Source organism: Tetrao urogallus (genome assembly GCF_951394365.1).
Source record: "Tetrao urogallus genome assembly, chromosome: 10".
Lineage (NCBI taxonomy): Eukaryota > Metazoa > Chordata > Aves > Galliformes > Phasianidae > Tetrao > Tetrao urogallus.
In genome coordinates this window covers 3,225,787-3,250,901 of record NC_136823.1, presented here as the reverse complement: position 1 = coordinate 3,250,901, position 25,115 = coordinate 3,225,787, and the positions used below count along the sequence as shown (strand labels likewise).

General features: G+C 54.1%; 2 protein-coding genes across 2 annotated transcripts; one reads left to right on the top strand and one right to left on the bottom strand.

Annotated features, from left to right (window-relative positions):
• Positions 1-2,278: 2,278 nt before the first annotated feature.
• On the bottom strand, positions 2,279-7,836 carry PPM1M (protein phosphatase, Mg2+/Mn2+ dependent 1M; the record flags this gene model as incomplete). Its single annotated transcript, XM_079540602.1, has 10 exons — positions 2,279-2,426; positions 2,703-2,851; positions 3,317-3,424; positions 3,951-4,014; positions 4,450-4,568; positions 4,854-4,938; positions 5,662-5,774; positions 6,345-6,599; positions 6,765-6,888; positions 7,622-7,836. 10 exons carry the CDS (start codon positions 7,834-7,836, stop codon positions 2,279-2,281), a joined length of 1,380 nt encoding a protein of 459 aa, XP_079396728.1.
• A 167-nt stretch (positions 7,837-8,003) lies between these two features.
• TWF2 (twinfilin actin binding protein 2) lies at positions 8,004-24,748 on the top strand (the record flags this gene model as incomplete). The annotated part of the gene is made up of 9 exons (XM_079540367.1): positions 8,004-8,028; positions 14,011-14,088; positions 16,120-16,298; positions 17,358-17,453; positions 17,853-17,957; positions 23,014-23,139; positions 23,225-23,375; positions 23,722-23,843; positions 24,581-24,748. The coding sequence occupies 9 exons, from the start codon at positions 8,004-8,006 to the stop codon at positions 24,746-24,748; spliced, it is 1,050 nt and encodes a 349-aa protein (XP_079396493.1).
• Between the last annotated feature and the right edge of the window lie 367 nt (positions 24,749-25,115).

Below are 25,115 nucleotides of genomic sequence, written 5' to 3'. Positions count from 1 at the left end.
GGTGCTCAGTAGCATTAAGAAACTTTGGTATCCCGTGTTTCTGGAAGATCAGGAGAAGAAAGGTCTTAGCTACCAGCTTCTACATGTGTCTCTAAAAGTTAGAAGACTACAGTTCTTGTGCTCTTTAGCTGAGTGCCCCAATGAGAAACATACCTCATTAAAAAACAGCACTCAGATCTAACAGTGTCCAAACTTACGTAAAGCCAAGTAGGAAACAGCATTCTACACCCCACCACCCACACTGGAGATCTTTTAGATCAACCCTTTGTTCTTTAGGACAAAATAAAGCTGAAGGGAAAGCAAGACTCGACGGCCCGCTCCTAAATAATACTGTTGGCTGAGCTCATCTGCTTGGACTGTAGGAGACTTGGCGTGGAGTTTTTGAGGCTCCTGGTCTGGGGAACATGGAAGCACTTAAGTGAACAAACGTGGAAGCAGCAGTGTATCTTCCTCCAGTGTTGCTTCTGCCTGTATTTGCACTTTAAGAGTCTCCACCTTGTTTTTGGGTCCAGGCTAGGATCCTGTTGAGAAAAAGCTGGTCTCTTGGGTTATGAGCTGGTTTGGTGAATTTTAACTCCTAGGTGGTATATCTGCAGATGGGTGTAAATACATGAATGTGGAGAACTCAATATTGTGGCTGTTAACAATAAATATTTTGTAGACAGATTGCCGAGTGCTGTAAACTCTACGTTTGTCTGCTGTGATACGGCTTGCTGGTTTCCTATAGGGGAGTGGGAAAATGTACTTTGGTTGTGGGGATAGGGAAGCACTCCTATTAGGCAGTGTCCTAGGAAGAGGAGTGTTCCCAGGCAGCTGATCCAGATGTAAGCAGAGCTCTTTCTCAGCAGGGAACCAGATTGTTGAGCTGGTGTAATAGGAGACTTGTGTCATTACAGTCTAGCTGCCATAGGGGATGGGGGCTGACAACGTGGGTAACATCCCCTGTGTGTTACTTTCAGCTTAAAGTTGAGGATGAGTGTGGAGCTGGAGAGAAGCATTTTTGCTATGCTGCTTGCTTAAAGCGTGAGCAGATATCTGAGAAAGCTGCCTCCTTCCTGCCTCCAGCCTCGCACTGAAGAAATAACCTGGCACGCAGCTCTCGGGCGATTGCTGCTTGGGGAACGCTGCCAGCAACAAACAGCGTCTGGGCAGCAGTAAATACATTCTGAAGCAATAACTTCCCTGTGATTTACTAAGGCCATCTGTTTTTCAATCTCAGGTCTGTATGAAGCCTGATGGGAACAAAACTAGAAGGTACACAGAAATTATTTTTTATTAGGACTCATCCTTACAAAACTCGAGCAGTTAAAAGACAATGGGGTTTGTCTGCTTCACTGAGTCATGTGGCAAACTTGTGTAAGGAACAACGAACACAAAAGGAAGTTCTGTGATTCTGTGTGATTCTGTGAAATGGGAAGCTTGTCCAGACCTGAACTTACCTGTCTAATGAACAGCCCAAAACCTCGGAGATCTGCTTTAAAGGCTCAGATGATCCTGGCATCTTCTGTTGCAGTGAGTGTACCGCTCGTGCACCGGCGCCCAGCTACATGGAACAACCGGTTCTATTCTACTTGGAGCTCTTCTAGGAAATCAGCTGATGCATTTCCTTACACACTTCAGCTCTCATCAGCACTGCTACAAAACCAGCCTCGCTGCCAGTAGTCAGAGTGACCCCCAAAGCGTTAGTGAGCGCTCTGATCTAAACTTTGTTAGAGATCTGTACAGTAACTACATCACGTGTAGCAGAAATGCTCTTCAGGTATCCACCACTCCAGTGGAGACTCCATCTCAGCTGGAAGAGGTGTGGGCCACCACTGTTGGTAATTGCAGCAGTTCCCAGTTCTCCAGCTGATGGAGCAAATGGATACGAGGGACACCTGTAGCTTATATGTTCAGTTTGAGTCTGATTAAAATCCAGTCCTCAAGATTGGATGGACCTCACTTGATCTTCATTCTTTAATATTAAAAAGGAAGAAGGCTTGCTAGAGATGTGGCTTTGAGGTTCACTGTCCTTAAATCTTAATCAACAGTGGTCTTTGGCTCCTGTGGCTGCTTCTGCAGTTTCCCATTGGCACGGCAATGTAAATGCAGTAAGAGGGACGATTTGTTGCCCACTTGCACGTTGTTGATCTTCTTGCACAAGTGCTGGCTCTGCGTTCTCAGGTTCTGCATTAGGTGGTGTTGCTGGAGGAGGGTGCATGACTGGCAGAAATCCCTCAGTCCTGTGCTGATGCCCAAAAGCACCACAGTAGGGGGCACTGAGATGCTGCCTGTCATGCTAACAGTCTTCAACCCTGCTGTGTAGTGGGATGACAAACACGGAGATGTCATCATAGGATGCCTCCTGGTTATCATCCAGCATCCACTGGTGGCCCCTCTTCTTTCCCCTTGCTCTGCACACCAAGCTCTTGGCCAGTTCTGAAAATCTGGGAGTGGGGAAAAATGAGAGTTTTGGTTTAACTCAATGCTGCCCCCCAAGAACAACACTGAGACAGGGCTCTACAGAGCCAGAATACATTTCTGAAGACATTAGCATTATCACTGCTTCTTTAGGATACAGAAATACTAAGAGTCAGTCCTTCCAGAGTCCCCAGAAAGAGTTCTTGGCCATGCTAGAGCTGACCTGGAAGCCAAGTGTCTCAGTGTGTGTTTGGTCCAGACAGGTTTTTTGGGAAGGGAAGCAAGGGCGAGGCTGATGTTACCTGTGGGGATTTGTCCTGTTTTCTGCAAGGAAGCTCCTGGCCATGTGGGCCACATCTTCGTTGCTCAAAACATCCCAAAGGCCATCAGTTGCCATGATGAGGACATCATCTTCCTTAATGTCATGCAGAGCAAAGTCAAATACATTCACCTGGAAAACACAGGATTGAATCACAGGGTTTTCCACATGTGAAAGCTCCAGCTATTTACCAAGGGCTGCCATGTTTCCTGTATTGCACCTGGCTTTGGGATGCATTAAGCAACCCTGTGATTCTTTGCTTCCCCATGTGAGGGTAATCACAGACTCCAAACAAAGTAGGTGGCAACCAGTGGTGAGTGCAACCAGTGGTGAGCGCGCTCCGTTGTGGTCAGAATGCCAGCAGAAACTCCACTTGCTGCAGTGCATAGGAGGGGGCAGGGGGGTAACTGCTTCCCTGAGGGATGGCTGACTGTGGGATCTGGGGGCTTTGAACCTTTATGTTCCCTCGTTGCCACCTGGGCAGCATGCAGAGAGAACGGGATGGAAAAAGGGCACGGCTGAGACCTGCTTAGTCGCTACAAAATAGGAGCAGCTGAATTCCACCACCCCCCTGCAGTTCCACGTGTTCCGACTAACCTTTGGAATGCAGGAGAGGAAAGGTTTGACTTCAATGTTGGTGTCGATGACTTTGAGCTGATGATCCCCTAAACCTCGAGAGACAGACAGAGTCCCCAGCAAACGAGCCTGGCCCCAAACAAAACAAATGTAAGAACACAGTTCCCTTAAAGGCAGCTGCATGACTTGCCCTTTAGGAGCATCATCCACACATCACCCACAGCCACCCCAGGAGGCATGAGAGGGGGAGAAGTGATTACAAGCGATGGCCTGACAGGAGCACGGATATGGAAAGCCAGCACAAGGGTGAGGTAGGAGAATATGGGACATGGTAGAGGCTCATGCTGAAGGCCAAAGGTGGGTTCTGTAGTGAGCAGCATGTCCTGCAGACCTCAGGAAGCCCAAGAGGGCTGTTGTCATCTCATGGTGTGAGATGACAAGGAAGAAAATTGAACTGACTTGAAAAAAATGGTGCTTTGTCTTTGCGAAGGGGTGCCACGTGGGCTGTGGCACTGGTAGTGGCAGGGCTCTTCCTGCTCCACCCCTGTGTGTATACACTGGATGTGTGCAGTCAGTGACCCAGTGAGTGGCTGGGATGCTCTCGGCCTCCCCATCAGCCTGCTCTGCCCTCCCAGGGCATAAAGCATCAAGCTACCTGCTTCCCGTGACCGTGGACAAGAGGATACTTGAGGTCAGCTTTCTCCACCAGCTTGTATCCCCTAGAACAGAGCATTCAGTGTTGATCTGGTGTCTGACTTGATGGTACAACTCAGTCTGAGCATTTCAACTGTGATTCAAGACTCGTGGTGTCCCCATGCACAGGGAGTGACTGAGGAAGGCTCAAGGTGACTTGCTGAAGCAGTAGCATTAAGAATGACCCCTTGTTGAATGCCAGGGTGTTTCTCCTTCCCCATTTCCTTCCAGTTGTACTGAGGCTCCCCACCCCAGCCTGCAGAGCCCAGCACCATCTCCCACTGCTGTTCCCTACAAAGGTCCTGTTCTTCAGGCAGAGCAGAACTACTGCTGGCCTGCTGCTCACAGCATCCTTTACCACGATAACAGCTCTGCATTCAGACAGCCCCTCGAGCATTCCATTGCCCCTAGCAGGTAAAGCTGCCCCGTGCCATGTCCCTGCCCCCACACAGAGAACCCACCAGCCCTCCATGAAGTAATCCCTGTACAGGACTTTCTGGCCCACTTCATCTCCCTTCAGTCTCCGCGGAAACTCGAAGCGCGTGAACTCTCCATCCAGGAGTTTGGGGAAGAGAAAAGCCTGAAGGAGGGAACAAAGGCATAGGATGGACAGGCTTTGCTTCTGCAGGGGTGAGCAGCAAGGCTGTGCTCTGCTCGCATGCTGGGACTTGCACTCCCAGCTGCAAAGTGGGAACAACAGTGGGAAAACACATCCCAAGGGCCAAGCTGGGTGTGAGCATCTCCAACACTTAAGTGCTGTTAGTTGAATCCTGCTCACAGCCCCCGTGGCTGCTGACAGTTTGGCTCCTGCCACAAGCCCTCCCTGACCCATGTTGATGATCTGAGGGTGAGAGGAGTCACTCACCAAGTGCTGGAGTCGCTGCCTCTCTGTCTCGGGTGTGAACTCAGAGCTCATGGGCACAATGGTGTCCTTCAGAACAAGAATGGCCCTATGAGAAAAAGAGGCAAAGAGCTGAGCTGCATCCTGCCCCATCCCCATCAAGGCTGCCCCGCCTCTGCTGATCTGTTACTGGGGCTACCTCAGGGTCAGCCAGCTGAGAGAGCTCTGTGGCAGAGCAGTGCCAGAGAAGAGCCACACATCCAGGAGGGTTTAAAAATGCTGGCGTGTTTTAACACTGCAGTTGTGTTATTGCAGCAGAGAACTGAGCCTGCCTGGTTTAACAATGGCAGAACTCCCTGCTGGAGGAGTGGTGGCCAAAGACACATGAGGAAGCTGTTTAACATGCTTTGAAATCAAATCCCACTTTTGAACCCCTGCCAGGATCAGCTTACTGCTGCACTGCCCTGTGGCTGGGCAGCTTTAGTGCTTGGAAATCTGAAAGCCCTTCTAGAAAGCACGAGAGCACCCACCCATTCAATAGGTCCCAGCTCCACAGTGTGCTGCATGCTTAACTTTTCTAGAATTACATAAGGTGCTGGAAACCTTATGGTAAGGCATTGGAACAAGCTGCACAAGGAAGTGGTGCAGCCACCATCCCTGGAGGTGTTCAAGAACCGTAGATACGTGGACATGGCTCAGCTGGCACAGTGGTGATGGGTGGACAGTTGGACCTGATGATTCTCATGGTCTTCTCCAGTCTTAATGATTCTATGAAACCTCTGCTAATTCCAGCTCTTGTTCCCAAGCAACCTCTTCCTTTCCTTGCACTCACCTGCTGTCCCCAGCGTTTGCCACATACAGCTTTCCCTGGAAATAAAGGGCAGCCAGAGCAGTGCAGCCTCCTGTCTGGTTGGTGGCTTCCATCTCCTGGCCAATCACTTCATCCTGTGGGTTTAAACAAGTTTGAAGAGCGATGTTAACCAGGGTGCTGCTTTCTGCAGCTGCCCCCTGGCTCCTAGCAGAAATCTGGAGCTAAAACTGCTTTGAGGCAGTCAGCAGAAAATCAGCAAGGTGAAGGTCAGCATTGCTTCAGTGCAGCCAACAGAGTTATCACTGCTGGACTGAGTGCTAAGGACAGACTGATAGCAGAGATCTCAAACTTGCATATGGTCTATGAGTCTAACAATAGCCGTGGTCTAGCCCTGAAGGAATGTACTCCCTGGGAGCAGAGATGCTGCAGCTTTGCTCAGTGTCAGCATTACAATGCAGTGCAATGGCCATGAGGCAGACCTCAGGCAGCTGACTGACCCAGCATGATGTCAGCTCGCCTTAAGGGTGCACTCTGGCTGCTCGAGGAGCTGTAGGCTGTGGCATTTGGCAGCCACAGCCTAGCCCAATGCACAGCATCCCTTACCCATGTGGCAAACCCAAGCAGCTGGGCAATCAGTGCCTGACCAGTTCCTGATGAGAGAGCTCAGAGCAAGGGAACCCTTGCTGCAGGGACAAAGAACTCACGCATTCCTGGAAGGCATTCTCTAGGGCTCCCACCACCACATCTTCTATGTGGATGTGCTTCTCCTCCACGAACTGGGGGTCACTGTCACAAACACAGCGCCCGCTCAAGTGCATGGGGGGAAGGGGCTCCACGATGGCCCCCGCAACCTCCTCCAGCTTCTGCTTGATGCAGTAGTGCAGGTAGTTGGAGGCAATGATGGCAGCTTCTGGGCCACCGTGGCCATCGAAGAGTGCCCAGTAGTAACCAGTCAAAAACTGCAAGGGAGAAAAAAGATCAAGCAGTGAAAAGAGGCGGAGAGGGGCCATGCAGACAGCAGCTCACACTCAGGATGTGCTGAACGTGTTCTGCCTGGCTTTTCCAGCCAAGCCGATGGAGCAACACCTTGGGGGCACCTGGGGGAACTCAGAACGGGGCCGTACCTGCGTGGAGCACAGGATCAGCCACTCCTGGTCCTCCTCCAGGCCTGGCTCCTTCCTGCGCACGGAGATCTGGCAGCACGTCGCCTGGTCCTCGTTGAACTCTGACTTCTCAGCATTGATAACCCTGCAGGTGCAAACACTCCAGCTGAGGGGCGAAGCACTGCCCAGCCAACATGGGAGTGAGCCCCCAGCCTTCCTTCCAGCCCCGTGCTCGCTTGCTCCCTTCTCAAAGTCAAGGATCTCTTGGCTGGGAATCTAAACATCAAATCGAGCAGGAAAAAGTTTCACCTGGGATACAGTGAGTTATGGGGAAAGAGCTGTCATGGGGCACCCCTGTCTCCATCAGTCCCTGCTGGCAGCCAAGGCAGCTGTGCCAGGCTGGTGACAGGGCTCCTTCTGGCCTTAACGCTGGGCCCTTGTCTCCCTGCACAGCTCACCTCCTGAACGTTGCAATCCCACGACCTCCAGCTCACAAAGCGGTCCCACCACAACGCCCCTCTTCCCATAACCGAGGCAAACGCAGAGATTTATGGGGTTGTGTTTTTCCCTTTGCTATGACGGTGCTCTGCCAGGGCTCAGCGCTCCGGTGCCGCTCACCCCGAGAAGCCCCTCTGCCCGCTCCCTGCAGCTCATCTCCTGGGGACACGCGGGCTCCCTTCACCGAAGAACAGAGAGGGTTTGCTGCCCACCGCTGCCTCGCACAGCGCAACGAACGCACCGGGGCAGGGGATCACCGCGTTCAGCCCTGCCCGACGCTCCGGGGGCTCCTCGCCGCGCCCGCAGCCCCCCAACACCCGCTTCGTGCCCCGTAACCCCACGCAGCCCCCAGCCCCGTAACCCCCAACGGCCGCACTCACTCGGCATAGCCCGAACCCCAAGGCAGCGGCCGCTCCGGCCCGGTGCCCCGCACGGTCCTGACGTCCCTCGGATTCTCCTCTTCGTCTCGGAGGAACTTGGGCCGGCGGTACTGCGGCGGGGCGGGCTGGGGGGAGCGCGGTGCCGATTCCTGAGCACCTCCGGGCCGTTCCGTGGGGCCGCCCCGACGCAGCCGCCGCAACCACTCGACGGACATGGAATCCCGCGGGCTCCCCCCGCACGGACCGGGCGCGGCTCGAGGTCCGGCTCCTCCCGGGGGCGGTGCGGGCTGCGGCTCCGCCCGGTGCCGGCTCCGGAAGCGTCGGTGCGGGCGGCGGAGCCGTTTCCTGCCCGGGACGCGGCGGAGCGGAGCGGAGAGGAGCCATGACGCACCAGACCGGCATCCACGGTAAGCGCGGGCCGGGCCGAACCGCCGGGTCACGCCGCACGTTCCCCGCCGCGGCTCCCGGATGCGCAGGGTGGGCACCGCGGGTGGCGGTCGGGGGCAGCGCGGCCGATCCGAGCGCGGTGCTGCGGGGCTTCGCGCATCCTTTGTCTCCGCGCGATGCCCGAACGCGGCTCGGCACCGCTAAGGTGTCTTCTACCACGGCTGCTCCGTTATGGAGTGGGGTCTGCGCAGCCGGAGGCCCTTGCCCTGCGATCCAGCAGCGGGCGGAGCGGCACAGCCCCGCCGTGAGCCCAAAATCCCAGCGGGGAGAAGGGTGCGAGAGGCGCGGTGCGAGCCCACCGCTGTGCGTGCTGCCGGCCGCCTCCCGCCGCAGGGCTGCGTTTTAAGCAGAAAGAACGCCAGCAGTGCTGTCTCTGGAATTTCCGTGTTGGAAGAAGGCCGGTTTAGGGGGAAGGATATGTGGGGGGATCCCCGGAGGCGGCCCCGAGGTTTCGGGGGGTGACAGCGTGCGTCTCCGTGGCGTTTCCCCCCGCTCCCACCTGACACCTCCCTGGGCAGCGTTAAGCAGGACCGGAGGCACTGCATAATTGATGGAACCGAATTGATATGCGAGCAGAGGTGGCAAAGATGCCGGCCCTGGGCTATGCTGGGCGGGCTGTGCCAGCTCACTGTTCCTTCCTCGTGGCCAATGCCTCTGGGGGAGCATGGCGAATTTAGGGTGAATTTATGGCCACTGTTCCTTCGCAGCACACTCTGGTGACGTTCCCTTTGCTCGAGGACAGCCAGGAGCATCATTCCTGTTGGGTGCTCTTGGGATGCGGTTTGATGCTCAGATGCTGCTCCTGCTTGGCCTGGCGGTGCTGGTGGCCGTCGGCCCTTGCGTTCTCATTCATTGCCTCTAAGCCCTAGGCTGCTACATTAAAGCTCAAGACCTCTTTGTGGTTTCCTCTGGTTGCAACAACAACAAAACCAGAACCAAAGCAGTGGGCACAGCACTCTGAGCTCTCGGTGCAGGCAGGATGCACTGCCCTGGTAGGGTTTGCAGTGTCCTGGTGCTTGAAACAGAGGTGGAAGAGAGGCACTGGCATTGCACCGCTGCTCTTGCAGTTCACTGACCTGTGCCAGCCCCAGCAAAGCGATCTCATTCCCTTCCCAAACTACTTGGAAACTGCTGGGTGGGTGCATCGGGGGTCCTTCATTCTCCCCCGCCCTGGCACAGTGGTCACCATCATTCCTTCCCCCGTCAGCGAGCTGATTCACTCTCTCTCAGATGAGCACAGCAATGCTGCTGCTGCTTCCTCCCCCTCTGGGAGTGCCTGAGCTGTTTGCCAAGCAGGAGGGATTTTCCATGTCTTCCATCTTCATGTGTTGTGGGTAAGCCACCCAGCCTCATCTGTGAGCCTGGCTCGCGGTGATAGCTTGGAAGGGAGAATTTGATATAAGCAGTGAAGGGAAGGCTGGGTGTGAGTGCCTCAGAAAGTCGGGTGACCTCCTTTCCCTGCACAGCAGGAAGCAGGCGTGTGCTGGGCAGGGGGGGAGGAGCATCATTCTGTGTGAGCTGACTTTGGGAGAGAAGATGAAGGGTCCCAGGGAGAGGGAGGTGATGGTGGTGCTCGTGTGGATGGCAGAAATGTTGGGGTGAAAACGTGTCTTGAAGGGTTTTTTTTCCATCTAGAAAGTGGCTTGTATGAGCAAGAATGAAGTGGGAGGTGAAGAAGGAGCAGAAAGTGGGGGGATAGCAGTGTTGTGGCTGCTGAGCTGCTCCTTGCCCATCCCCGTGGGAGCAGCTGGCTCTGCTCCCAGGCTGACTCTTCGATGAGAAGGAAGCTCCAGAAGGAAACTGTCCCTATCCAGCACTTGTCCCAAAGAGCAGTCGGGCACTGGCACAGCTGCATGGGGAGCTGGGGGAGTCAGCGTCCATGGAGGAATCCCAAAACGGTGGGGATGTGGCACTGAGGGCCGTGGGCAGGTGGGGGGTGGACGGTGGGACCTGGGGATCTTAGAGGTCTTTGCCAACCATAATGATTCTGTGATTCCTTGGCTGTAGGTGCGCTCTGCCAACAGAGAGGAATGGCGGTGATTGGGGTTTCTGCTGAGATAAGAGAAGGGAAACGAAAACCTCCCTGCTCATGGGGCCTGTGCAGTGAGCTGCTGCAGGGCTGCCTTTGAGGAGCTGATCCCCATCTGTGGGTAACGACTGCTTCTTCCGGGCTGGGCACCAGTGCTCTGGTTCCTGGTTTTGCTTTGCAGCAAAGAGCAGAAATGCCCTGGGCTTATGCAAAACACAAAGCGAACACCCCCATGACTCAGAATGCACAGAGGCAGGCTCTAACCCCTGCAGAAGTTGCGCTTGAGCTGTAATTTTGAGGATGTGCAAATAATAAAAGCCTCTTAAAGTAGTGGGGAAGAGGAAGTCCCTTGGAAAGTGCATGTCGAGAGCCTCTAAATGCAATGAGACCACTGCTGGTCTGATACCCAGAGTGAGAGCGATTCTGATGGGGAACTGGGAGGTGCCAGGATGGGGGGAAGGTGGCTTCCAGGTAGGCATATGGAGGCGAATGGCTCATGGGATGAATGGCTGGAGATACCCAGGCAGGATATGCAGTGTGGCCAAGATTCAGTGAAATCCTTCTGCAGAATAGAACCCAGCATCAAAAGGTTGAGGGAACTGGGTTTATTTAGCTTGGAGAAAGAGAAGGCTCTGGGGAGACCTCATTGTGGCCTTCCAATATTTGGAGGGAGCGTATAAACAGGAGGGGAAACGGCTGTTTACGAGGGTGGATGGTGATAGGACAAGGAGCTATCACTAAATAGGACTCAGTTTTAAACTGAGACAGGGGAGGTTTAGGTTGGATATGAGGAGGAAGCTTTTCACCCAGAGGGTGGTGAGGCACTGGAACAGGTTGCCAAGGAGGCTGTGGATGCCCCATCCCTGCAGGCATTCGAGGCCAGGCTGGATGTGGCTCTGGGCAGCCTGGGCTGCTGGTTGGCGACCTGCACACAGCAGGGGGTTGGAACTGGATGAGCACTGTGCTCCTTTTCAACACAGGCCATTCTGTGATCGTGGAGAACTGGAAGATGCTTTGGCTGTGTCCCCTCTTGCTCAGTTGTTCCTTCTTCCCTTCCATTCTATTTTCTCATGCAGTCTGTAGCTTTTTCACCAGAGAAAAGGCTGCCTGCAAGGCCGTGGTGAGAAATGCAATCTTCTCAGTGCCCAAAGCAGCCAGCCAAGCTGCAGGAGGGACTGGCAGTGTGCAGTTGCCTCAGCTTGAGGATAGTGGCCAGAGGATGAAAGATTGATGGCTGAGGGTTCAGGTTTCGTGCCGGGAGGCCGAGGGGACGCGGCACGCCGAGAGAGGCATCTGTTTCAGGGGACATGTATTATTGATCCGGGAGCTGTCAGCAGGCTGGGGATGAGTGGGAAGGCCCAGCAGGTGAGGGCTGCTCTCCCTCTCTGGACGCAGCCCCAGCTCCCTCAGTCTCGCATGGCCTGTGCCATTCTCCTTGCACGACACCAATCCTGAGGCTGTGTCAGCACCATGTAACCTTGCTGCAAGCTGTGCTCCTGCTCCTGCCTTCACAACTGACTTTGCAATGCCGTGAAGCCACTAACCAGCATAGGCTTGCCCCCAATGTGACCCTCTTTCTCTGCAGAGTTGCTGGCAATGCACGCTGCTCTCTCCCTCTGTGGTGTTTTGCTTCCTAGTGAATTTCATCCTATTTCTTTTTTTTTTCTTCTTCTTTTTCCAGCCTGTTCCTCCAACCTGCTGAGAGAACAGGGAGCTCTCCTTGTCCTCCAGCACGCACTTTGCCTCTCCTCTATTCCTGACTGCAGGACGCGTTGGTGCGGTGGCCAGATCTGACCGTGGAGATGTGGACTTAAAGCTGGACCCACATCGGGTCTGGGAACCTCCTGCTGTGGGCACCGACCCACCAAAATGCACCTGAGCTGCCTTCCCCTGGCTCTGCCACTTTGCCTCAGCTGCCACTTACCTCCAGCAACCACAGTGTAGCATGGTGCCCTGCTGCCTCCAGGACCTGCCAGCACTGAGGACTTTCCTTGAGCTCTGGGCCCTCCCTCTGCAGCTCCCACTGCCGTGCAGCTGCTCTGGCTTTTTGTTCCATGCAGGGCCCTCAGCCTCGGGATCACATCCTGGGGACACCCCTGTGTCACCCCATGCCTCGGTGCTGCTCCCTCCTCCATCCCTCTGCTTTTCCTTTGGAACAGGCTGGGGGCTCTCTGTTAATATTTCAGGCACGCAGACTGTCTCGTCAGGTCTGCTATGCCAATTAAGCAGTAATCATGCTGTAATGAAGCAGTTGCTGAGCTCATGCTGAAAGCCTTCACGGCTAGCATGTTCCTCTCCCTTGGCTCTGTGCTGGAGGAAGCAGAAAGGAATGGCACAGACACATCAGTGATTCTTATTATTTTTAATTTTTGGTGTTTTTTTCCAAAATATTTTAGCTTGAAGCTAGGAATATCCAAGCTGCTATCCCCCTCCCTCCTGTTTGGGCAGCACGATGGCAAAGCGTAACGCTCCTCAGGACCCTTTGGCTCTCGTGTTTAGGTTTCCTAGGTGTAGAAACATCTCTTTTTCTCCTCCTCTTCCGCCCTGGGAGAAACCTCTCGTATCTTCAGCAACCACAGCAGCTGCTTGGAGGAAGCAGCCTGTCAGCAGGGGAAGGGCTAAAAATACCCGGCAGCAGGCTGAGTGCTGCTGGAAAGCTGTGTGCCTCCATGCTGCCGGGGGCCATGGGATGGGTTTGGGAGGATGGTCCTACTCCCATGTCGTGCTCGGGTTTGGCTCTGAGCCTGAGGGCTGCTTCTCATCTGTGCCTTTTCTCTCTGCAGAAGATGCCCCAGGCTGGTGGGCCCTGAGCGGCTTGATCTGGTGGGGGGCAAGCAGCCCATGGCAGGGCTTGAGGCTGAGGGGCTTCACGGTCCCTTCCAGCCCTGAGCTATGCTCTGATTGAGAAGGCATCAGGGAAAGGGAGAGCTTCTAGACCTTTGCTCAGGACAGCTCTTGAGATGGTGAAACACATGCAGCTCAGATTTATCACATGGGAGGAAGGAACCAGTCTGCCTAGCTGCTCTACTGGTGACCCCTCAAGCAGCAGTTCCCTGTTGTGCTTGCACTTTGGGGCTGCTGCAGGGAGCAGTGGGTTGCTTATCTTTGCAGCACTTGTTTCTGTATTTCTAATAAGTGCTGGAATGCTCTGCAGCTTTAAAGTCTCGGGATGGGATCTTCCAGGCGGGATGCCCTGCACTAAGCACCCTGCCTTGGTTCTTCTTTCTTGCAGAGCAAGGCTAGAGCAGAACACATGCAGCAGCATGGAAGGGTCTGTCATAGGGTGTGCACTTATGTGCTGGATGACTCTTACCTGCTCTGACCCTGCAGATCCCCATTGGCTGCATGGCAGCATCCATTGGGCTCGCTGTTGAGCTGTCATGTGGGTATCTGCCTGCAGCCATAGCTGATGGCCTGCTGTTCTTTCCCATCCAGAGGGCTCAGTGTCACGCCTGTGTCTCCACTTTGGGCTCAGTGACCTGCAGCACTGGGGCTCAGCAGCATCCCCACCTTTCCTAACATCTCCCAGCCACCCTGCACGCAAACCTGACTGCGCTGCAAAGTTAATAAACTTGTCACTTGAGCTCTGCCTGCAACCAGCCAAGCCATCAGCTAAATTTGGGTGATTATGTTCACCCAGGCCAAGTATCAGGTTATCTGGATCACATGTGCTCCCAGCTGCTATTTAACTCTGAAGCCTCTGGGAGACGCAGCACTTTACTACCCGAGGAGGCCAGCTGTTTGGATTTCATATTATTTTTATTGTAACATTTTGGCACCGGTTATTCTTTCTCTTTTTTTTCTGGACTGTTTTTAATTAATATCCTGCCAAATCACTTATCCCCGCGGCCCGTCAGTGAGCAGCACCTGCTTTGGCCCTTCGATCTGATCACAATGTTTCTGGTTCTTTCAGCCACCACGGAATTAAGGGACTTTTTTGCCAAAGCCCGAAATGGTTCAGTTCGGCTCATCAAGGTGATCATCGAGGAAGGTAAGCTCCATTTTTAAGTGCTTTGATTTATGCTGTGTCAGCCCAGTTCTCCTCTTTTCCTTTCTTTCCTCTTTGCTGGCCAAATATGCTGAAAAATAGGGCCTGCATTTCTGGAAATGTTGTACAAATTCCAAGCGGGGCTTCTTGACATGTGGAGCCAAGAGCAGAGTGCTGTGGGTCCATGTGAAAACCAAGCCCAAAGTTCAGGTGAGCTGCTGAGCAACTCTTGGCAACAACAGCCTCACAGCCTCTGCTGGGGCCGCTCTGGGATACGCAATGACTTTGCATCCTGCTGACTTCAGACCAGCTCTCCAGTGCCCCCAGTCCCAGGTCCTGCTCCTTCCTGCTGCTATGGCACAGGGGGCTGCGTGTTTCCCTGCTGCATTTGGCCACCAAAAGGTGCCTTTGGGCCTCAGTTTTTATCTAATAAGCAAGTGGAGCAAAGCAGTGATTGAGCATCCCAGCAGGAACCTCTGAGGTGTAGGTTTTCCATCTGCTTGGCTTGGTACAATTGCATATGAATGACTTGTTTTTCACGGAGCAGTGTGGCACCGTCCTACAGCTGGGACTGCAGTGACTTCAGCCACCCTGGAGCTCAGCAGCCAACAACCATTTTTGTTCCCTGGTCATCTTTAGCCTTTAAAAAGCTTGTCCTTCTGTTAGGGATGAGTCAGATAAGCCCAGGCTGCAGTGTGGCTGTGAGGGCTGCTGGCTCTAGATGCTGCTCCATAGCAGCAATGGAGACGTGTTACTGTCAGTAGAAATCACATCCCCTTGCTTGGCAGTGCTTTGTGCTTTGGATCCTGCCCTGCCACCATGCTGTCACCTCCATGGTCTGGGCTGTGGGAACCCCAGCCATGGTGCAGTTTCTGGCTTTGCTGCCGGAGCTAGGGAGGAAAATTTGCCCTAAAGAAATTGAATTGAACTGCAGAGACTCTGTGGGAGGAAGCAGAGCAAGCTGAAGAGCAAACAAAGGCTGAAAAGGGTGATGCTGGAGGTGGTCCTATGGAGTGCTGATGCTGGTGTTGCATTTCTGGAACAGGCAGTTCTTCAGCCTTGGGAACACCTGGATGCTGCAGGCTGCTGAGGGCACTGCTGTGGGCTGGCTTGTGCTGCTTCACCTGCAATGAATTACCTGGCATTGGTTGCCCTGTGCATGGGGTGCTGGGACATGTAGCAGGTGGGAAGGCCTTGGGGCTGCCTGGGTGTTTGGCCAGGTGAAATCTGTTGGGCTCTCTTAGATTTTGGAGCTTTCCAAAAAGCCGAATCCTTCTGCCTGCCTGCTTTGTATTGTTTAAGTCTACATTGAGGTTTTTATGCTGCTTCTTCCTTTCTTTCTCCAAGCAGATGGTTTTGTTGGAGAGAAAGTATTTTCAGCTCTGCTTTTCTGAAAGCACAGGATGGGGATGGTGTCCGTCTGGAGCAGGGCTGACAGAGCAGCTCTAGGCGAGCTGCTAGTAGTCCTTCAGCTTTTTGAAGCCTCTTTTCTTCCCTGCAACTCGTGTGGAGAAACATGATCTAAAAGCAGCTTTGGGATGTAGGGTGTCCCACACTCCAGGAGCAGAGCCACAGCGAGTGCAAAACCTCATTGCTGCACTTCAGCAACACAGAAAACTTCTGTCCTTGCTTCCTGAGAACTCTTTGAAGAGGCTTTGGAGAATGGCAAACCTTTCATTTCTCTCTCTGATGTTTTTCTTTGTGTTCGTACCATGCCTACACTGGCACTTAAATCCCAGCCCCACACTGCCCAGCTTGCTGCTTGCTGCTTCCAGCCCCATTGATGCTTGCGTAGCAGGGGAAAAAATACCCTCTGGACACTTGAGATGCCACCACATGTGTGAACTGCATAAATCCTTTGCAGAAGCCAGGGCTCTCTGGCAGCACGGCCTGCTGCAGGGGGACACAGCACAGACCCCTGCCTGCTTATCCCTCAAGCAAGTGTTTTTGCATCTCTGAGGTTATGTGGAGTCTGATAAGAGCAGCTGAGCCTTGCCTTTGCATAACCTTCACTTTTCTCTCTTCTCCTTCCAGAACAGCTTGTTTTGGGAGCGCACAAGGAGCTGGCCCGGCGCTGGGACATGGACTATGATGCCTTTGTGCTACCCTTGCTGGATGAGCAGCAGCCATGCTATGTGCTGTACCGCCTGGACAGCCAGAACGCCCAGGGCTACGAGTGGCTCTTCATCTCCTGGTCCCCTGATAACTCCCCGGTGAGCTCTGCTGTCCTGGAACTTGTGGCATTTGGGCGGGAGCGAGATGGGCAGGTGTCCAAAAATCTGCCTTCGGTGGCTCCAGGATGTGTAACTGTAGGCCAGCAACGACACCTGCTGGCTCGTAGGCTGGTGTTGATGTTCCTGTGGCTTGTGACCTTGGCCTTAGCATAACCCAGGGACTGTGAGCCTTGATGGCAGAGGGTTGGCTTGGTCCTCTGTGTCAGTCAAGGCGGGCTGGGGAGTGCTTGCAAAAGTTCTTTCCTGAGCAGAGTTTTGCAGGAGAACAGTGCAAGAGAAGTCTAAAAGGTGAATGGAAGCAACGTTTTGCTTTGTTGGTGAGGAATTTTCATTGGAAGGATGTGGTCCCTTATGGCAACTCAACAACATCAAACCACCAGGACTGTTCTTTTGCAACATGATTGTTTTCATGATTCCCTGTGAAGCTGCTGTCTGTCTGTACAATAAACCAGTGAACTGTGGTTTGAGGCCAGAGCTCCTTAAGGCTGCAGCATGCACGTGCCTCCATGCATAGCTGTGGAAATAGAGCTGACAAGTGCCCACACTGTGCTCAGAGCAGTCCCCTGGAGCTAGAGCTGCTGGGGTGAGACACAGGACTGAGGTAAAAACCAGGTGGTTGTTTCCAGGTACTTACTTTCTAGCTTGTAGTGCCAATAGCTACAGAGATCTTTCTGCTCCCTATGAGAATCTGGAGTCTCTGTATCGGGTTTGATTTATTTGTTTTTGTGTGTATTTGTTTTTGTGTTTCTTTGTGTTTGTGTAATCAGAGCATCCCGTGGTTAAGCAAGCACATGGAGGTGACATTATTCCTTGTTGTGCTGCAGGGTCCTGGGCTGCAAGCTGGCTCCCAGGGATGAGTCTCAAATGACAGCACCAGCTGTGGTTGTAGCTGCACGTGGAAGGGGTGGGAGGCTGAGCTTTGGGAAGGCAGAGCTTTGGGTCAGGAGGTGGCAGTAACCATCAGGTGCCAGTGGGATGGAGGTGACAGGTCCCCTGCTTCCTTCCCTGACCATGTCTACTGTATCCCTCCTCACACAGGTCAGGCTGAAGATGCTGTATGCTGCAACCAGAGCAACGGTGAAGAAAGAATTTGGAGGGGGGCATATAAAGGATGAGATGTTTGGAACAGTTAAGGTACGGTCGTGGCTCACATAGGGTTCTGTTCAATCTTTTGAGTTAAAACCTGAGCACTGGGAGCCTACCCAAGACTCCAGCTGCTGGCATCCTGCTTCATGGCTGCAATCGGGCTGTGGTCTCCTTTTCTTCTGGCTGTTGTGGTCCCAGGCTTTGCTCCTCAACCAGGGGCCGCACTGCTGCATGGCTGGTGGGATGGCCTGGATGGGCAGGGCTCAAATCAAGTGTGGTGTTTGCATGGAGGTGTCCGAGAGCACAGCCCACACTGGTCATTCGTGTCGGCAGGGAGAGAGCCAGAGCTTGGGATCTCAGATCCAGGCTGGGGTCATAGCCCTGTCCTGGCTGCTCTGTGGTGATAATAACTCCCTAACGTTTCCCTTCTTGTCCCTCTGTCTGCAGGAGGATGTGTCCCTCAGTGGGTACCAGAAGCACGTATCGTCCTGCTCTGCGCCCGCCCCGCTGACTGCAGCTGAGCAGGAGCTCCAGCAGATCCGCATCAATGAGGTGGGCATCCCATGGCACCCAGCCCCAGGGAGGTTTGGGGCTCAGCCTTTGGTGCAGAGGTGGCTCACTCTTACAAAGCTCCTTTGTACGTGTGCTTTTTAACCCGCTCCTGAACCTGCTGAGGTGGATCAAGCATTTGCATGACCTCATGGTCAAACTGATGATGAATTTTACAGACTCTTTTCTTCGCTAGGACATGAGCTTGGATATCTTACTTTGCATGCTGTAATTAGCAATTAGCAGGCAGGTGGAGCCTAAAGGCAGGCAGCGGTGTCAAATCTTTAGATATCAGGATGGAACTCAGAGCTGGAGTTGAATTTGAGGGGAAAACAGGAAGGATTCCAGCTCACGTTTTGGCTGTAGCAGTGTACTTTCTCAGGTTCATCTGTGGCTGTGAGGGATGCTGTGCTAAAGGGGAGAGGTCTTAGCCTGAATGTCTGGGGCTTAGTGCTGGAAGGAAGTATGGAAATGGCTGGATGAGGCCAGGCAAGGCTGCAGAACAACACAGGTCCTGCAGCAGCATGAGACACTCGTGCCAACCTCTGTAATGCTGTGGAAACCTTGAGGCTGTGAAGAGGATCCTGTGGGGTGAGAGGACTGCCTGGAAGCTGTGTTTGGGAGGAGGGGGATTTCACTGGGACGTCACAGAAACAGCATCCCTCTCTCTTCCTCCTGTGATGGGGTCTGTGGGGCTTAGAGATGGATGTGGAGCCTGGGAGATATTAAGCCAAGCAGTCTGGTCCAGTTAGTGGCAAAGACAGTGCAGGAGCAGGTCTGGGGGCAGTGCCAACCCAGTGCATTAATGTTGTTGGTCCTCTCTTCCTCTGCTTTTTCTTGCAAACTGGGAAGAGACCAACCAGCACCTGGCCTTTTTTCACAACAAGGGGCTAGAACCACATTTCTCAGCACCGCCTGGACCTTCCTTTCCCTGTAGACCTGGAGAACTATGGAGTTCATTGCTTGTCCTGCTCATCATTGGAGCATGTGGTGACAACCACTGGGTGGTGCTGGACAGATATGATGAATGGATCTGGGGCATGCCACCAAATGTGATCTTCTAGTAGGGCATGGTATAGTCATCCCAGCTCCCACCCAGAGGGTATGGGCAGGATTTAGGCTGGAGAATGCAAGATGACACCTTGGAGAAGAGAGAGCTAATAGTGCTTTGAGACAAGGCTCTGGGCTGTGCTGCTTATCTTGCAGTAACTTTGGGCTTTTATGGTCCCACCCAGGCCATCGCCCTGGATGGTTGGTGTTGTAGGATTAAGTGCTTTTTCTTGGCTGTGTCTTGCAGGGTGAAGTGGCCCAGGTAAGTGTTGCTCGTTTTGCTTGTGTTCCCAATGATCCGCTGCTCCCCACCCTCCTGACTGCAAGAGGTGGCTCCCGAGCGAGTGAGCTGCCCAGGTTTGGTGTGGTTGGGTTTCATTTTAAAGGTACGCTGTCCCCTGTGTAAGCCTGAACCACAGCAAGTGGACCTTCTCATCTAGAAACAGAGAAAAATCACTATTTTGCCTCTGAATTTAGTGTGAAGCACCTGGATGCTTGGGCTGCTGCAGGGTCTCTGTTGGTGCTGACTTTATAGCAAGTTTCTGGAGCAGTGCAAAGCAGAGAGGGGCTACGGGAGCAGCTTTCAGCACCCTGCACAGCAGTGCCTCCATCCTTGCCTGGACATGCACATTGCTGCAGAAGCAGAGTGACAGTAACCTGTCTCCTTGCAGAACACCAGGTGTGCTGCAGCACAAGGGAAGGAGGCTGCAACAGTTGTGTTTGCAGTGCTGGCGCCGTGCTGCTGCCTTGTGTTGGCTGTGCAAAATGCTGGCGCTTCCCCCTCTGTCCCCATCACCACAGCTGGGGTCAGAGAGCTCCGTGTCCTTTGTAGCTGAAGCATTGGCAGTGTCTTCACGTGGGCTGACAAAACAGACACTGAGGAGTGGCTGTGATCTGCTGGGCAGCCCTGCAGCGAGCTCAGACCTCAGCAGCTCTGCTCTTTGGCTGTCTCTTTGTTGGGACCCTGAGCTCTGTGAATCCACCAGGATTTTGGAAGTGACACAAGGGACAATGTTTCTTTAAAAGCTACCAAGTGCCTTGCAGTGCATGTCGTTGCCACTTGCCTGGGATTGCTGCTGGTGGTGCATCTCTTAGCACGGTCTCTAACCTTTGTGAGTTTGGCATTTCTCACTGTGGAAGTGCTGGTATTCCTGGGTTGGCAGCAGGCACCAGTGGAAAGCAAAAGGCAGCAGCAAAGCAGGAGGGTGGATGTGGCAGCTGTGCAGCCCTGCCTTCTGCACTGGGACAGGGAGCCAGGCTGCACCTGGCATGGAAAGAGGGGATGTGCTGAGCCATCCTCCTGGAGGCTGGGGGAAGTGTGAGGGAGTTCTCCAAAGCTGAAGGCAGAAAATGCATCACTGCTGTGCTGGAGGCTGGGGGTGAACTATGGGCTCAAACAGTGGTTTTTAAATGGAGATTGAGCTGTCATAATAAGTCCCTCCCCAGATGGAGAGTCTTTCTGGAAGCGCTTGGAGGCATTGCAGGCTCAGAAATGCAGAGGGAAACCAGGTTTATCTGTGGGGTGGAGTGGGAAATAAAGGCAAATTAGGAGCTCTGGTCAGCACCCAGCTCTCAGTAGGGAGGGGAAAGCAGAAAAAAGTAAAGAAAAGGAGGTAAAACACCCTGCAGCCCTGCAGCCCAAGTGCTGCCAGTGGGCAGGCCCAAGCCAAGAGCTGTGGGATGCAGCTTGGCCATCCCTGTGCAGAGCCTGGAAATGAGCCCAGTGCTTGTGGGTTTAAAAAGAGAAGGAGTAGGAAATGCCATGGGGAGGTGTGTTGCAGAGGGTAGCAGTGCTGGGATGACCTCTGATCTGGGGAGCTTTCCGACTCCATCCTGCTTCGTCCAGCATTGAAAGCTCTTCGCTCATCGCCCCAGCATCCTTTAGTTCTCAGGGCATTTGCAGGGGAGAAACATGGGGGTCTGGTGTTGGCAGTGGTAAATCCCATGTGCCACACCTCTGCAAGGGAGGAGAAGGCAAACCTGAGTGCCCTCAGCATCTGTGTGTGCTTGCCCTGTCTTTGGCTGTGGGAATGCAGAGCTCTTCATCTACCTATACTCTGAGCTTGGAAAGTAGCTTGGGCACTTTTTCCCTAAACCTGTAGGGGGATCCCTCTTTTAGGGGCTTCCCCTTTGTGGAGGAATTACCCCAACCCCTGTTGCTGTAACTCCTCCATCCCAACACGGGTTGGGCAGTCAGCAGGAGGCAGAGCAGGGCTGGTAATGCCCCTGGAGCTCCTGGGCTGTCCCAACAACCAGTCCCACAGCTCAGGGCTGTCCCTCCCCAGCACTGACATTTCCCATGTCATTTTGTCACTCTCCATGCCTGCACGCAGGACCTGCTTTCCCTGGCCTCCAGCAGAGACATGGTAGGCCTGCACCCTCCCAGCATGTTGGTGCCACCCCCTCCTTGTTCCTAGACCCATCCATCCCTGTGTGGGTGCCGTTGACAGTGTCTCCTTTCCCACACCCGCAGGATTCCTGCTCACAAGACTCAAGCACGGAGATGGTAGGCTGCTCCACAGGCCGTGTGCTGCATGCTCTGCTCCCTTTGCCCCCTGCTCTGCCCAGGGGAGCTGAGCTCACCCCACACTGGGCTCCCTAAACAAACCCCCAGGGAGCTGGTGTCTGAAGTCTGTGTTGGACTTGAGACGGGGATTAGGTCACTCCTGGGGTTTTTTCTACTTCAAGTTGGCGATGGATGGGCTGCTTGTGTGTGTGATTTTCCTCCATTATCGCTATAGGGGGAAAAAAAAAAAAAGGGGTGGGGTGGGGAGGAGGGGCTTTTCTCATCTTTGCACCAAACCTCCTAAACTGATCCCAAACGAAAGCAGCACTTGGTGTGCAGTGTGCGGGTTGGCGCTGCTGTGTGCCTGGGGCAGGTGGGGTGGGCTCAGGGGCAGCTCCTCCGCCATCGGCGTGACTCCGTCTCCCTGTATTCTATGGCAGATGGTGGGGGGCTGTTGCTGCTGCCCATCGCTGGTAGAGTACCCCAGCCCCGAGGAGGTATGCTGTGCCGCTGCGCGTCCCGCTCTCCTTTCCCTCCTGCAGGGTCACAGCACAGCCCTGTTCGGGGTGGAGGTGCCTGATGTGACGCGGCCTGTCCATCTTTCTTCCTCTTTGCAGTGGCTTTGGTCTCGTGGAGAGGGGATTTGTTTGCTCCGCCGTGCAAAAGCCTCTGCTTTTGAGGGTTTGGTGTGAAAATGGGGGCTTGTCTGAGCTGTGGGTCTCTGAATCCTCGCTCCAGTGTGGGCAGCGGGCACCTGTAAGTGACCTGAGACCCCCGCAGCTGGATGCTGAGATTTCAAGGCTCCCTGCACATTGCAGTGTGGGAGGATGAGATGAAGAGGCAGCAGTGTTGGTTGCGGCACCCTGCCCTGTCCTCAGCTAGGAGTTCTCTGCAAACAGCCTTATGCTGAGAATCGTAGAATCACAGCATGATTGGGTTGGAAGAGGCCTCACAGACCCCAGCCCCATCCCTGCCATGGGCTGGCTGCACCTCAGCTCAGGCTACCCAGGGCCTCTCCATGGCCTGGGGCGCCTCCAGGGATGGCACCTACAGCTCTGGGCAGCCTGTGCCAATGCAGCCCCATGAGAAGCGTCAGTGGTGCCGAGGTTGTTTTCTGGGAGCAGTTGTGCAAAGGAGGAGAGCAGGTCTGGGGGATGCACGAGCAGGGACAGATTCTGCTGGGTGATTCCTGTTTGCTGGGAAGCACCACAGTCCCGAGGCTGGTGACATCTAAATGTTAATGCTGTGTTTCCAGTGAGCTGTGTCTCAAGCATTGCCTCTGCCTGAGAGCTTTGCCAGCACTCCTGCACTCACCCATCAAACCCACAAGTTCCTGGGTTAGGGCTGGACAGGCCTCCTGACTCCAGGAGGGCATGGATGCCCCCAGCTGCTGCTCTGTGCCTTGGCAAATGCAAGCATGAGGATGCACATTCACCCTGGGGCAGCTGGAGATGGTACCTGGTCCATGACCACCCTGACACTCAGTGCTATTCCTGTTTGCAGGTGAAGACAGAGATCAGTGTGGAGAGCAAGCACCAGACCCTGCAGGGCCTGGCCTTTCCCCTGCAGCTGGATGCACAACAGGCTATCCAGGCACTGAAGCAGAAGAAAATCAATTACATCCAGCTGGTGAGTCCCTGGCACGGCTCCCCCTGCACCTCCAAGCACCCCTTGCTGTGGCACTTTGGTCTCTTTTGTCCCTTTCTTCAACCAGAAGCTGGATCTGGAGCGGGAGACCATCGACCTGGTGCACACGAGCCCCACAGAGATCACTGACCTGCCCAAGAGGATCCCACAGGACTCTGCTCGCTACCACTTCTTCCTGTACAAGCACTCACATGAGGGAGACTACCTGGAGTCTGTTGGTGAGCAGTGATTGCTCAGAGCCCCTGGCTCTGCCCTTAGCAATGGTGCGGGTGGTGTGGGGGATCTGAGCGGATTCTCCCTTGCTGTGCTCCCCCCAAGGGAATGGCAGCAAGCCTTTGGGGCCCAGAGAATGTGGGGAATGCACAATTCGGGTCTTGAGTATTGAGAACTGGGGAGGATTTATGCAAGGGGCTGCTGAGTTGCAGAGTATGGCAGTGGAAGAGCCTGGCCTCTGCACCTGAACTTGTCAGGGCTCTTCAGCCTGGAAAAGCCCCAGAAAGCCAGGATCTGGCTGCTCCCCATCGTTGCACATGGGCAGCACTGAGCCTCGTTCCTCTCTCGCAGTGTTCATCTACTCCATGCCTGGGTACAAATGCAGCATCAAGGAGCGCATGCTCTACTCCAGCTGCAAGAGCCGGTTGCTCGACACCGTGGAGCAGGAGTTCTGTCTAGAGATAGCAAAGAAGGTGAGTCCCTACCTCCTGGATGCGACGTGGTTTTGACTGTGGTGAGGTCTCAGAATTCAGGGAAGCCTCAGGAATCACTGAGGTTGTTTAACAGCGGCCTGGAGAAAAGGGGAATGGTCTTGCACTGACATCTCTGCCCCAGCCCTAATGGGTATCCCCAGCATCTGTGGTTTTGGTGAAGACTTCTATCCGGTAGGAGAGGATGGATTTCCCTGGTTGAGGCTTTGGGATTGAAATGACCTAAATCTTTGAGTCATTTGACAACAGTACTTCACACGGTGGGCGTATGGAGGCCCCTTTGCTTCTACCCTGTGGGTCCTTGGTCCAAACCCATCAATGTCCTTGGGGAGGAGTGTGGGGTTACCCTGAGAGAGCAGCATTTTGGGGTGTGAAGACAGTCAGGCATTGAGATGGGCTGCCCCAGCTCTGGAGGAATTTACGAGATGTGTGGATGTGACAGTAAGGGACGTGGCTTGGTGATGGCACTCTGTAGCTCATATGAGCTCATTAGAGCTCATTGAAGGGCTGACTGCCACAGGGGAAGGATCTTTGGTTGGAGATCCTTCTCTTATGGAGTTTTCCCTGCAAGCCCAGATCTTTGGAGACAGGTGAGCACCTTTTCTTTCTCATTGTAACACCATTTCCATTTGTGTAGTCCCTTTGTCCTTACACCTCCTGTATGTCCATTCCATGGTGTTGACCTTTCTGATGGTAACAAACCCCGTTTCCCTGTGCAGATTGAGATCGATGACGGCGCTGAGCTGACGGCAGAGTTCCTGTATGATGAGGTGCACCCGAAACAGCACGCCTTCAAGCAGGCCTTTGCCAAGCCCAAAGGGCCCGTGGGGAAACGGGGACAGAAGAGGCTGATCAAAGGGCCAGGAGAGAACGGCGAGGACAGTTAGATCTGGATGAGGCAGGGACGGGTGGTGAATGGACAGCATCCCCCTGACTTTTCCCAGCTTCCACCCCTCCGTTCCAGGCCTTTCTGCTGACCTGGGGATCTTTCCCTCCATCTCAGCCTTCCACTTCCCTTCTTTTCCCTTTTTCATTCCTTTTTGAGCATCAGGACGGGTTGTTTCTCCCGACGCAGAGCAGTGGGATGGGGACAGGCTCTAGGTGTTTGTGTTTCATTCTCCATGTCCTTGTGCAAGCCTGGGGACAACTGGGGAAGCACGGGAGCAGCAGGACCATGTCTCCAGCCTACTCTGGTCCCAGCTGGGACCAGAGCTTTCCCTTGGTTTACCTGTGCTGAGGGAAGGATTCGCTCAC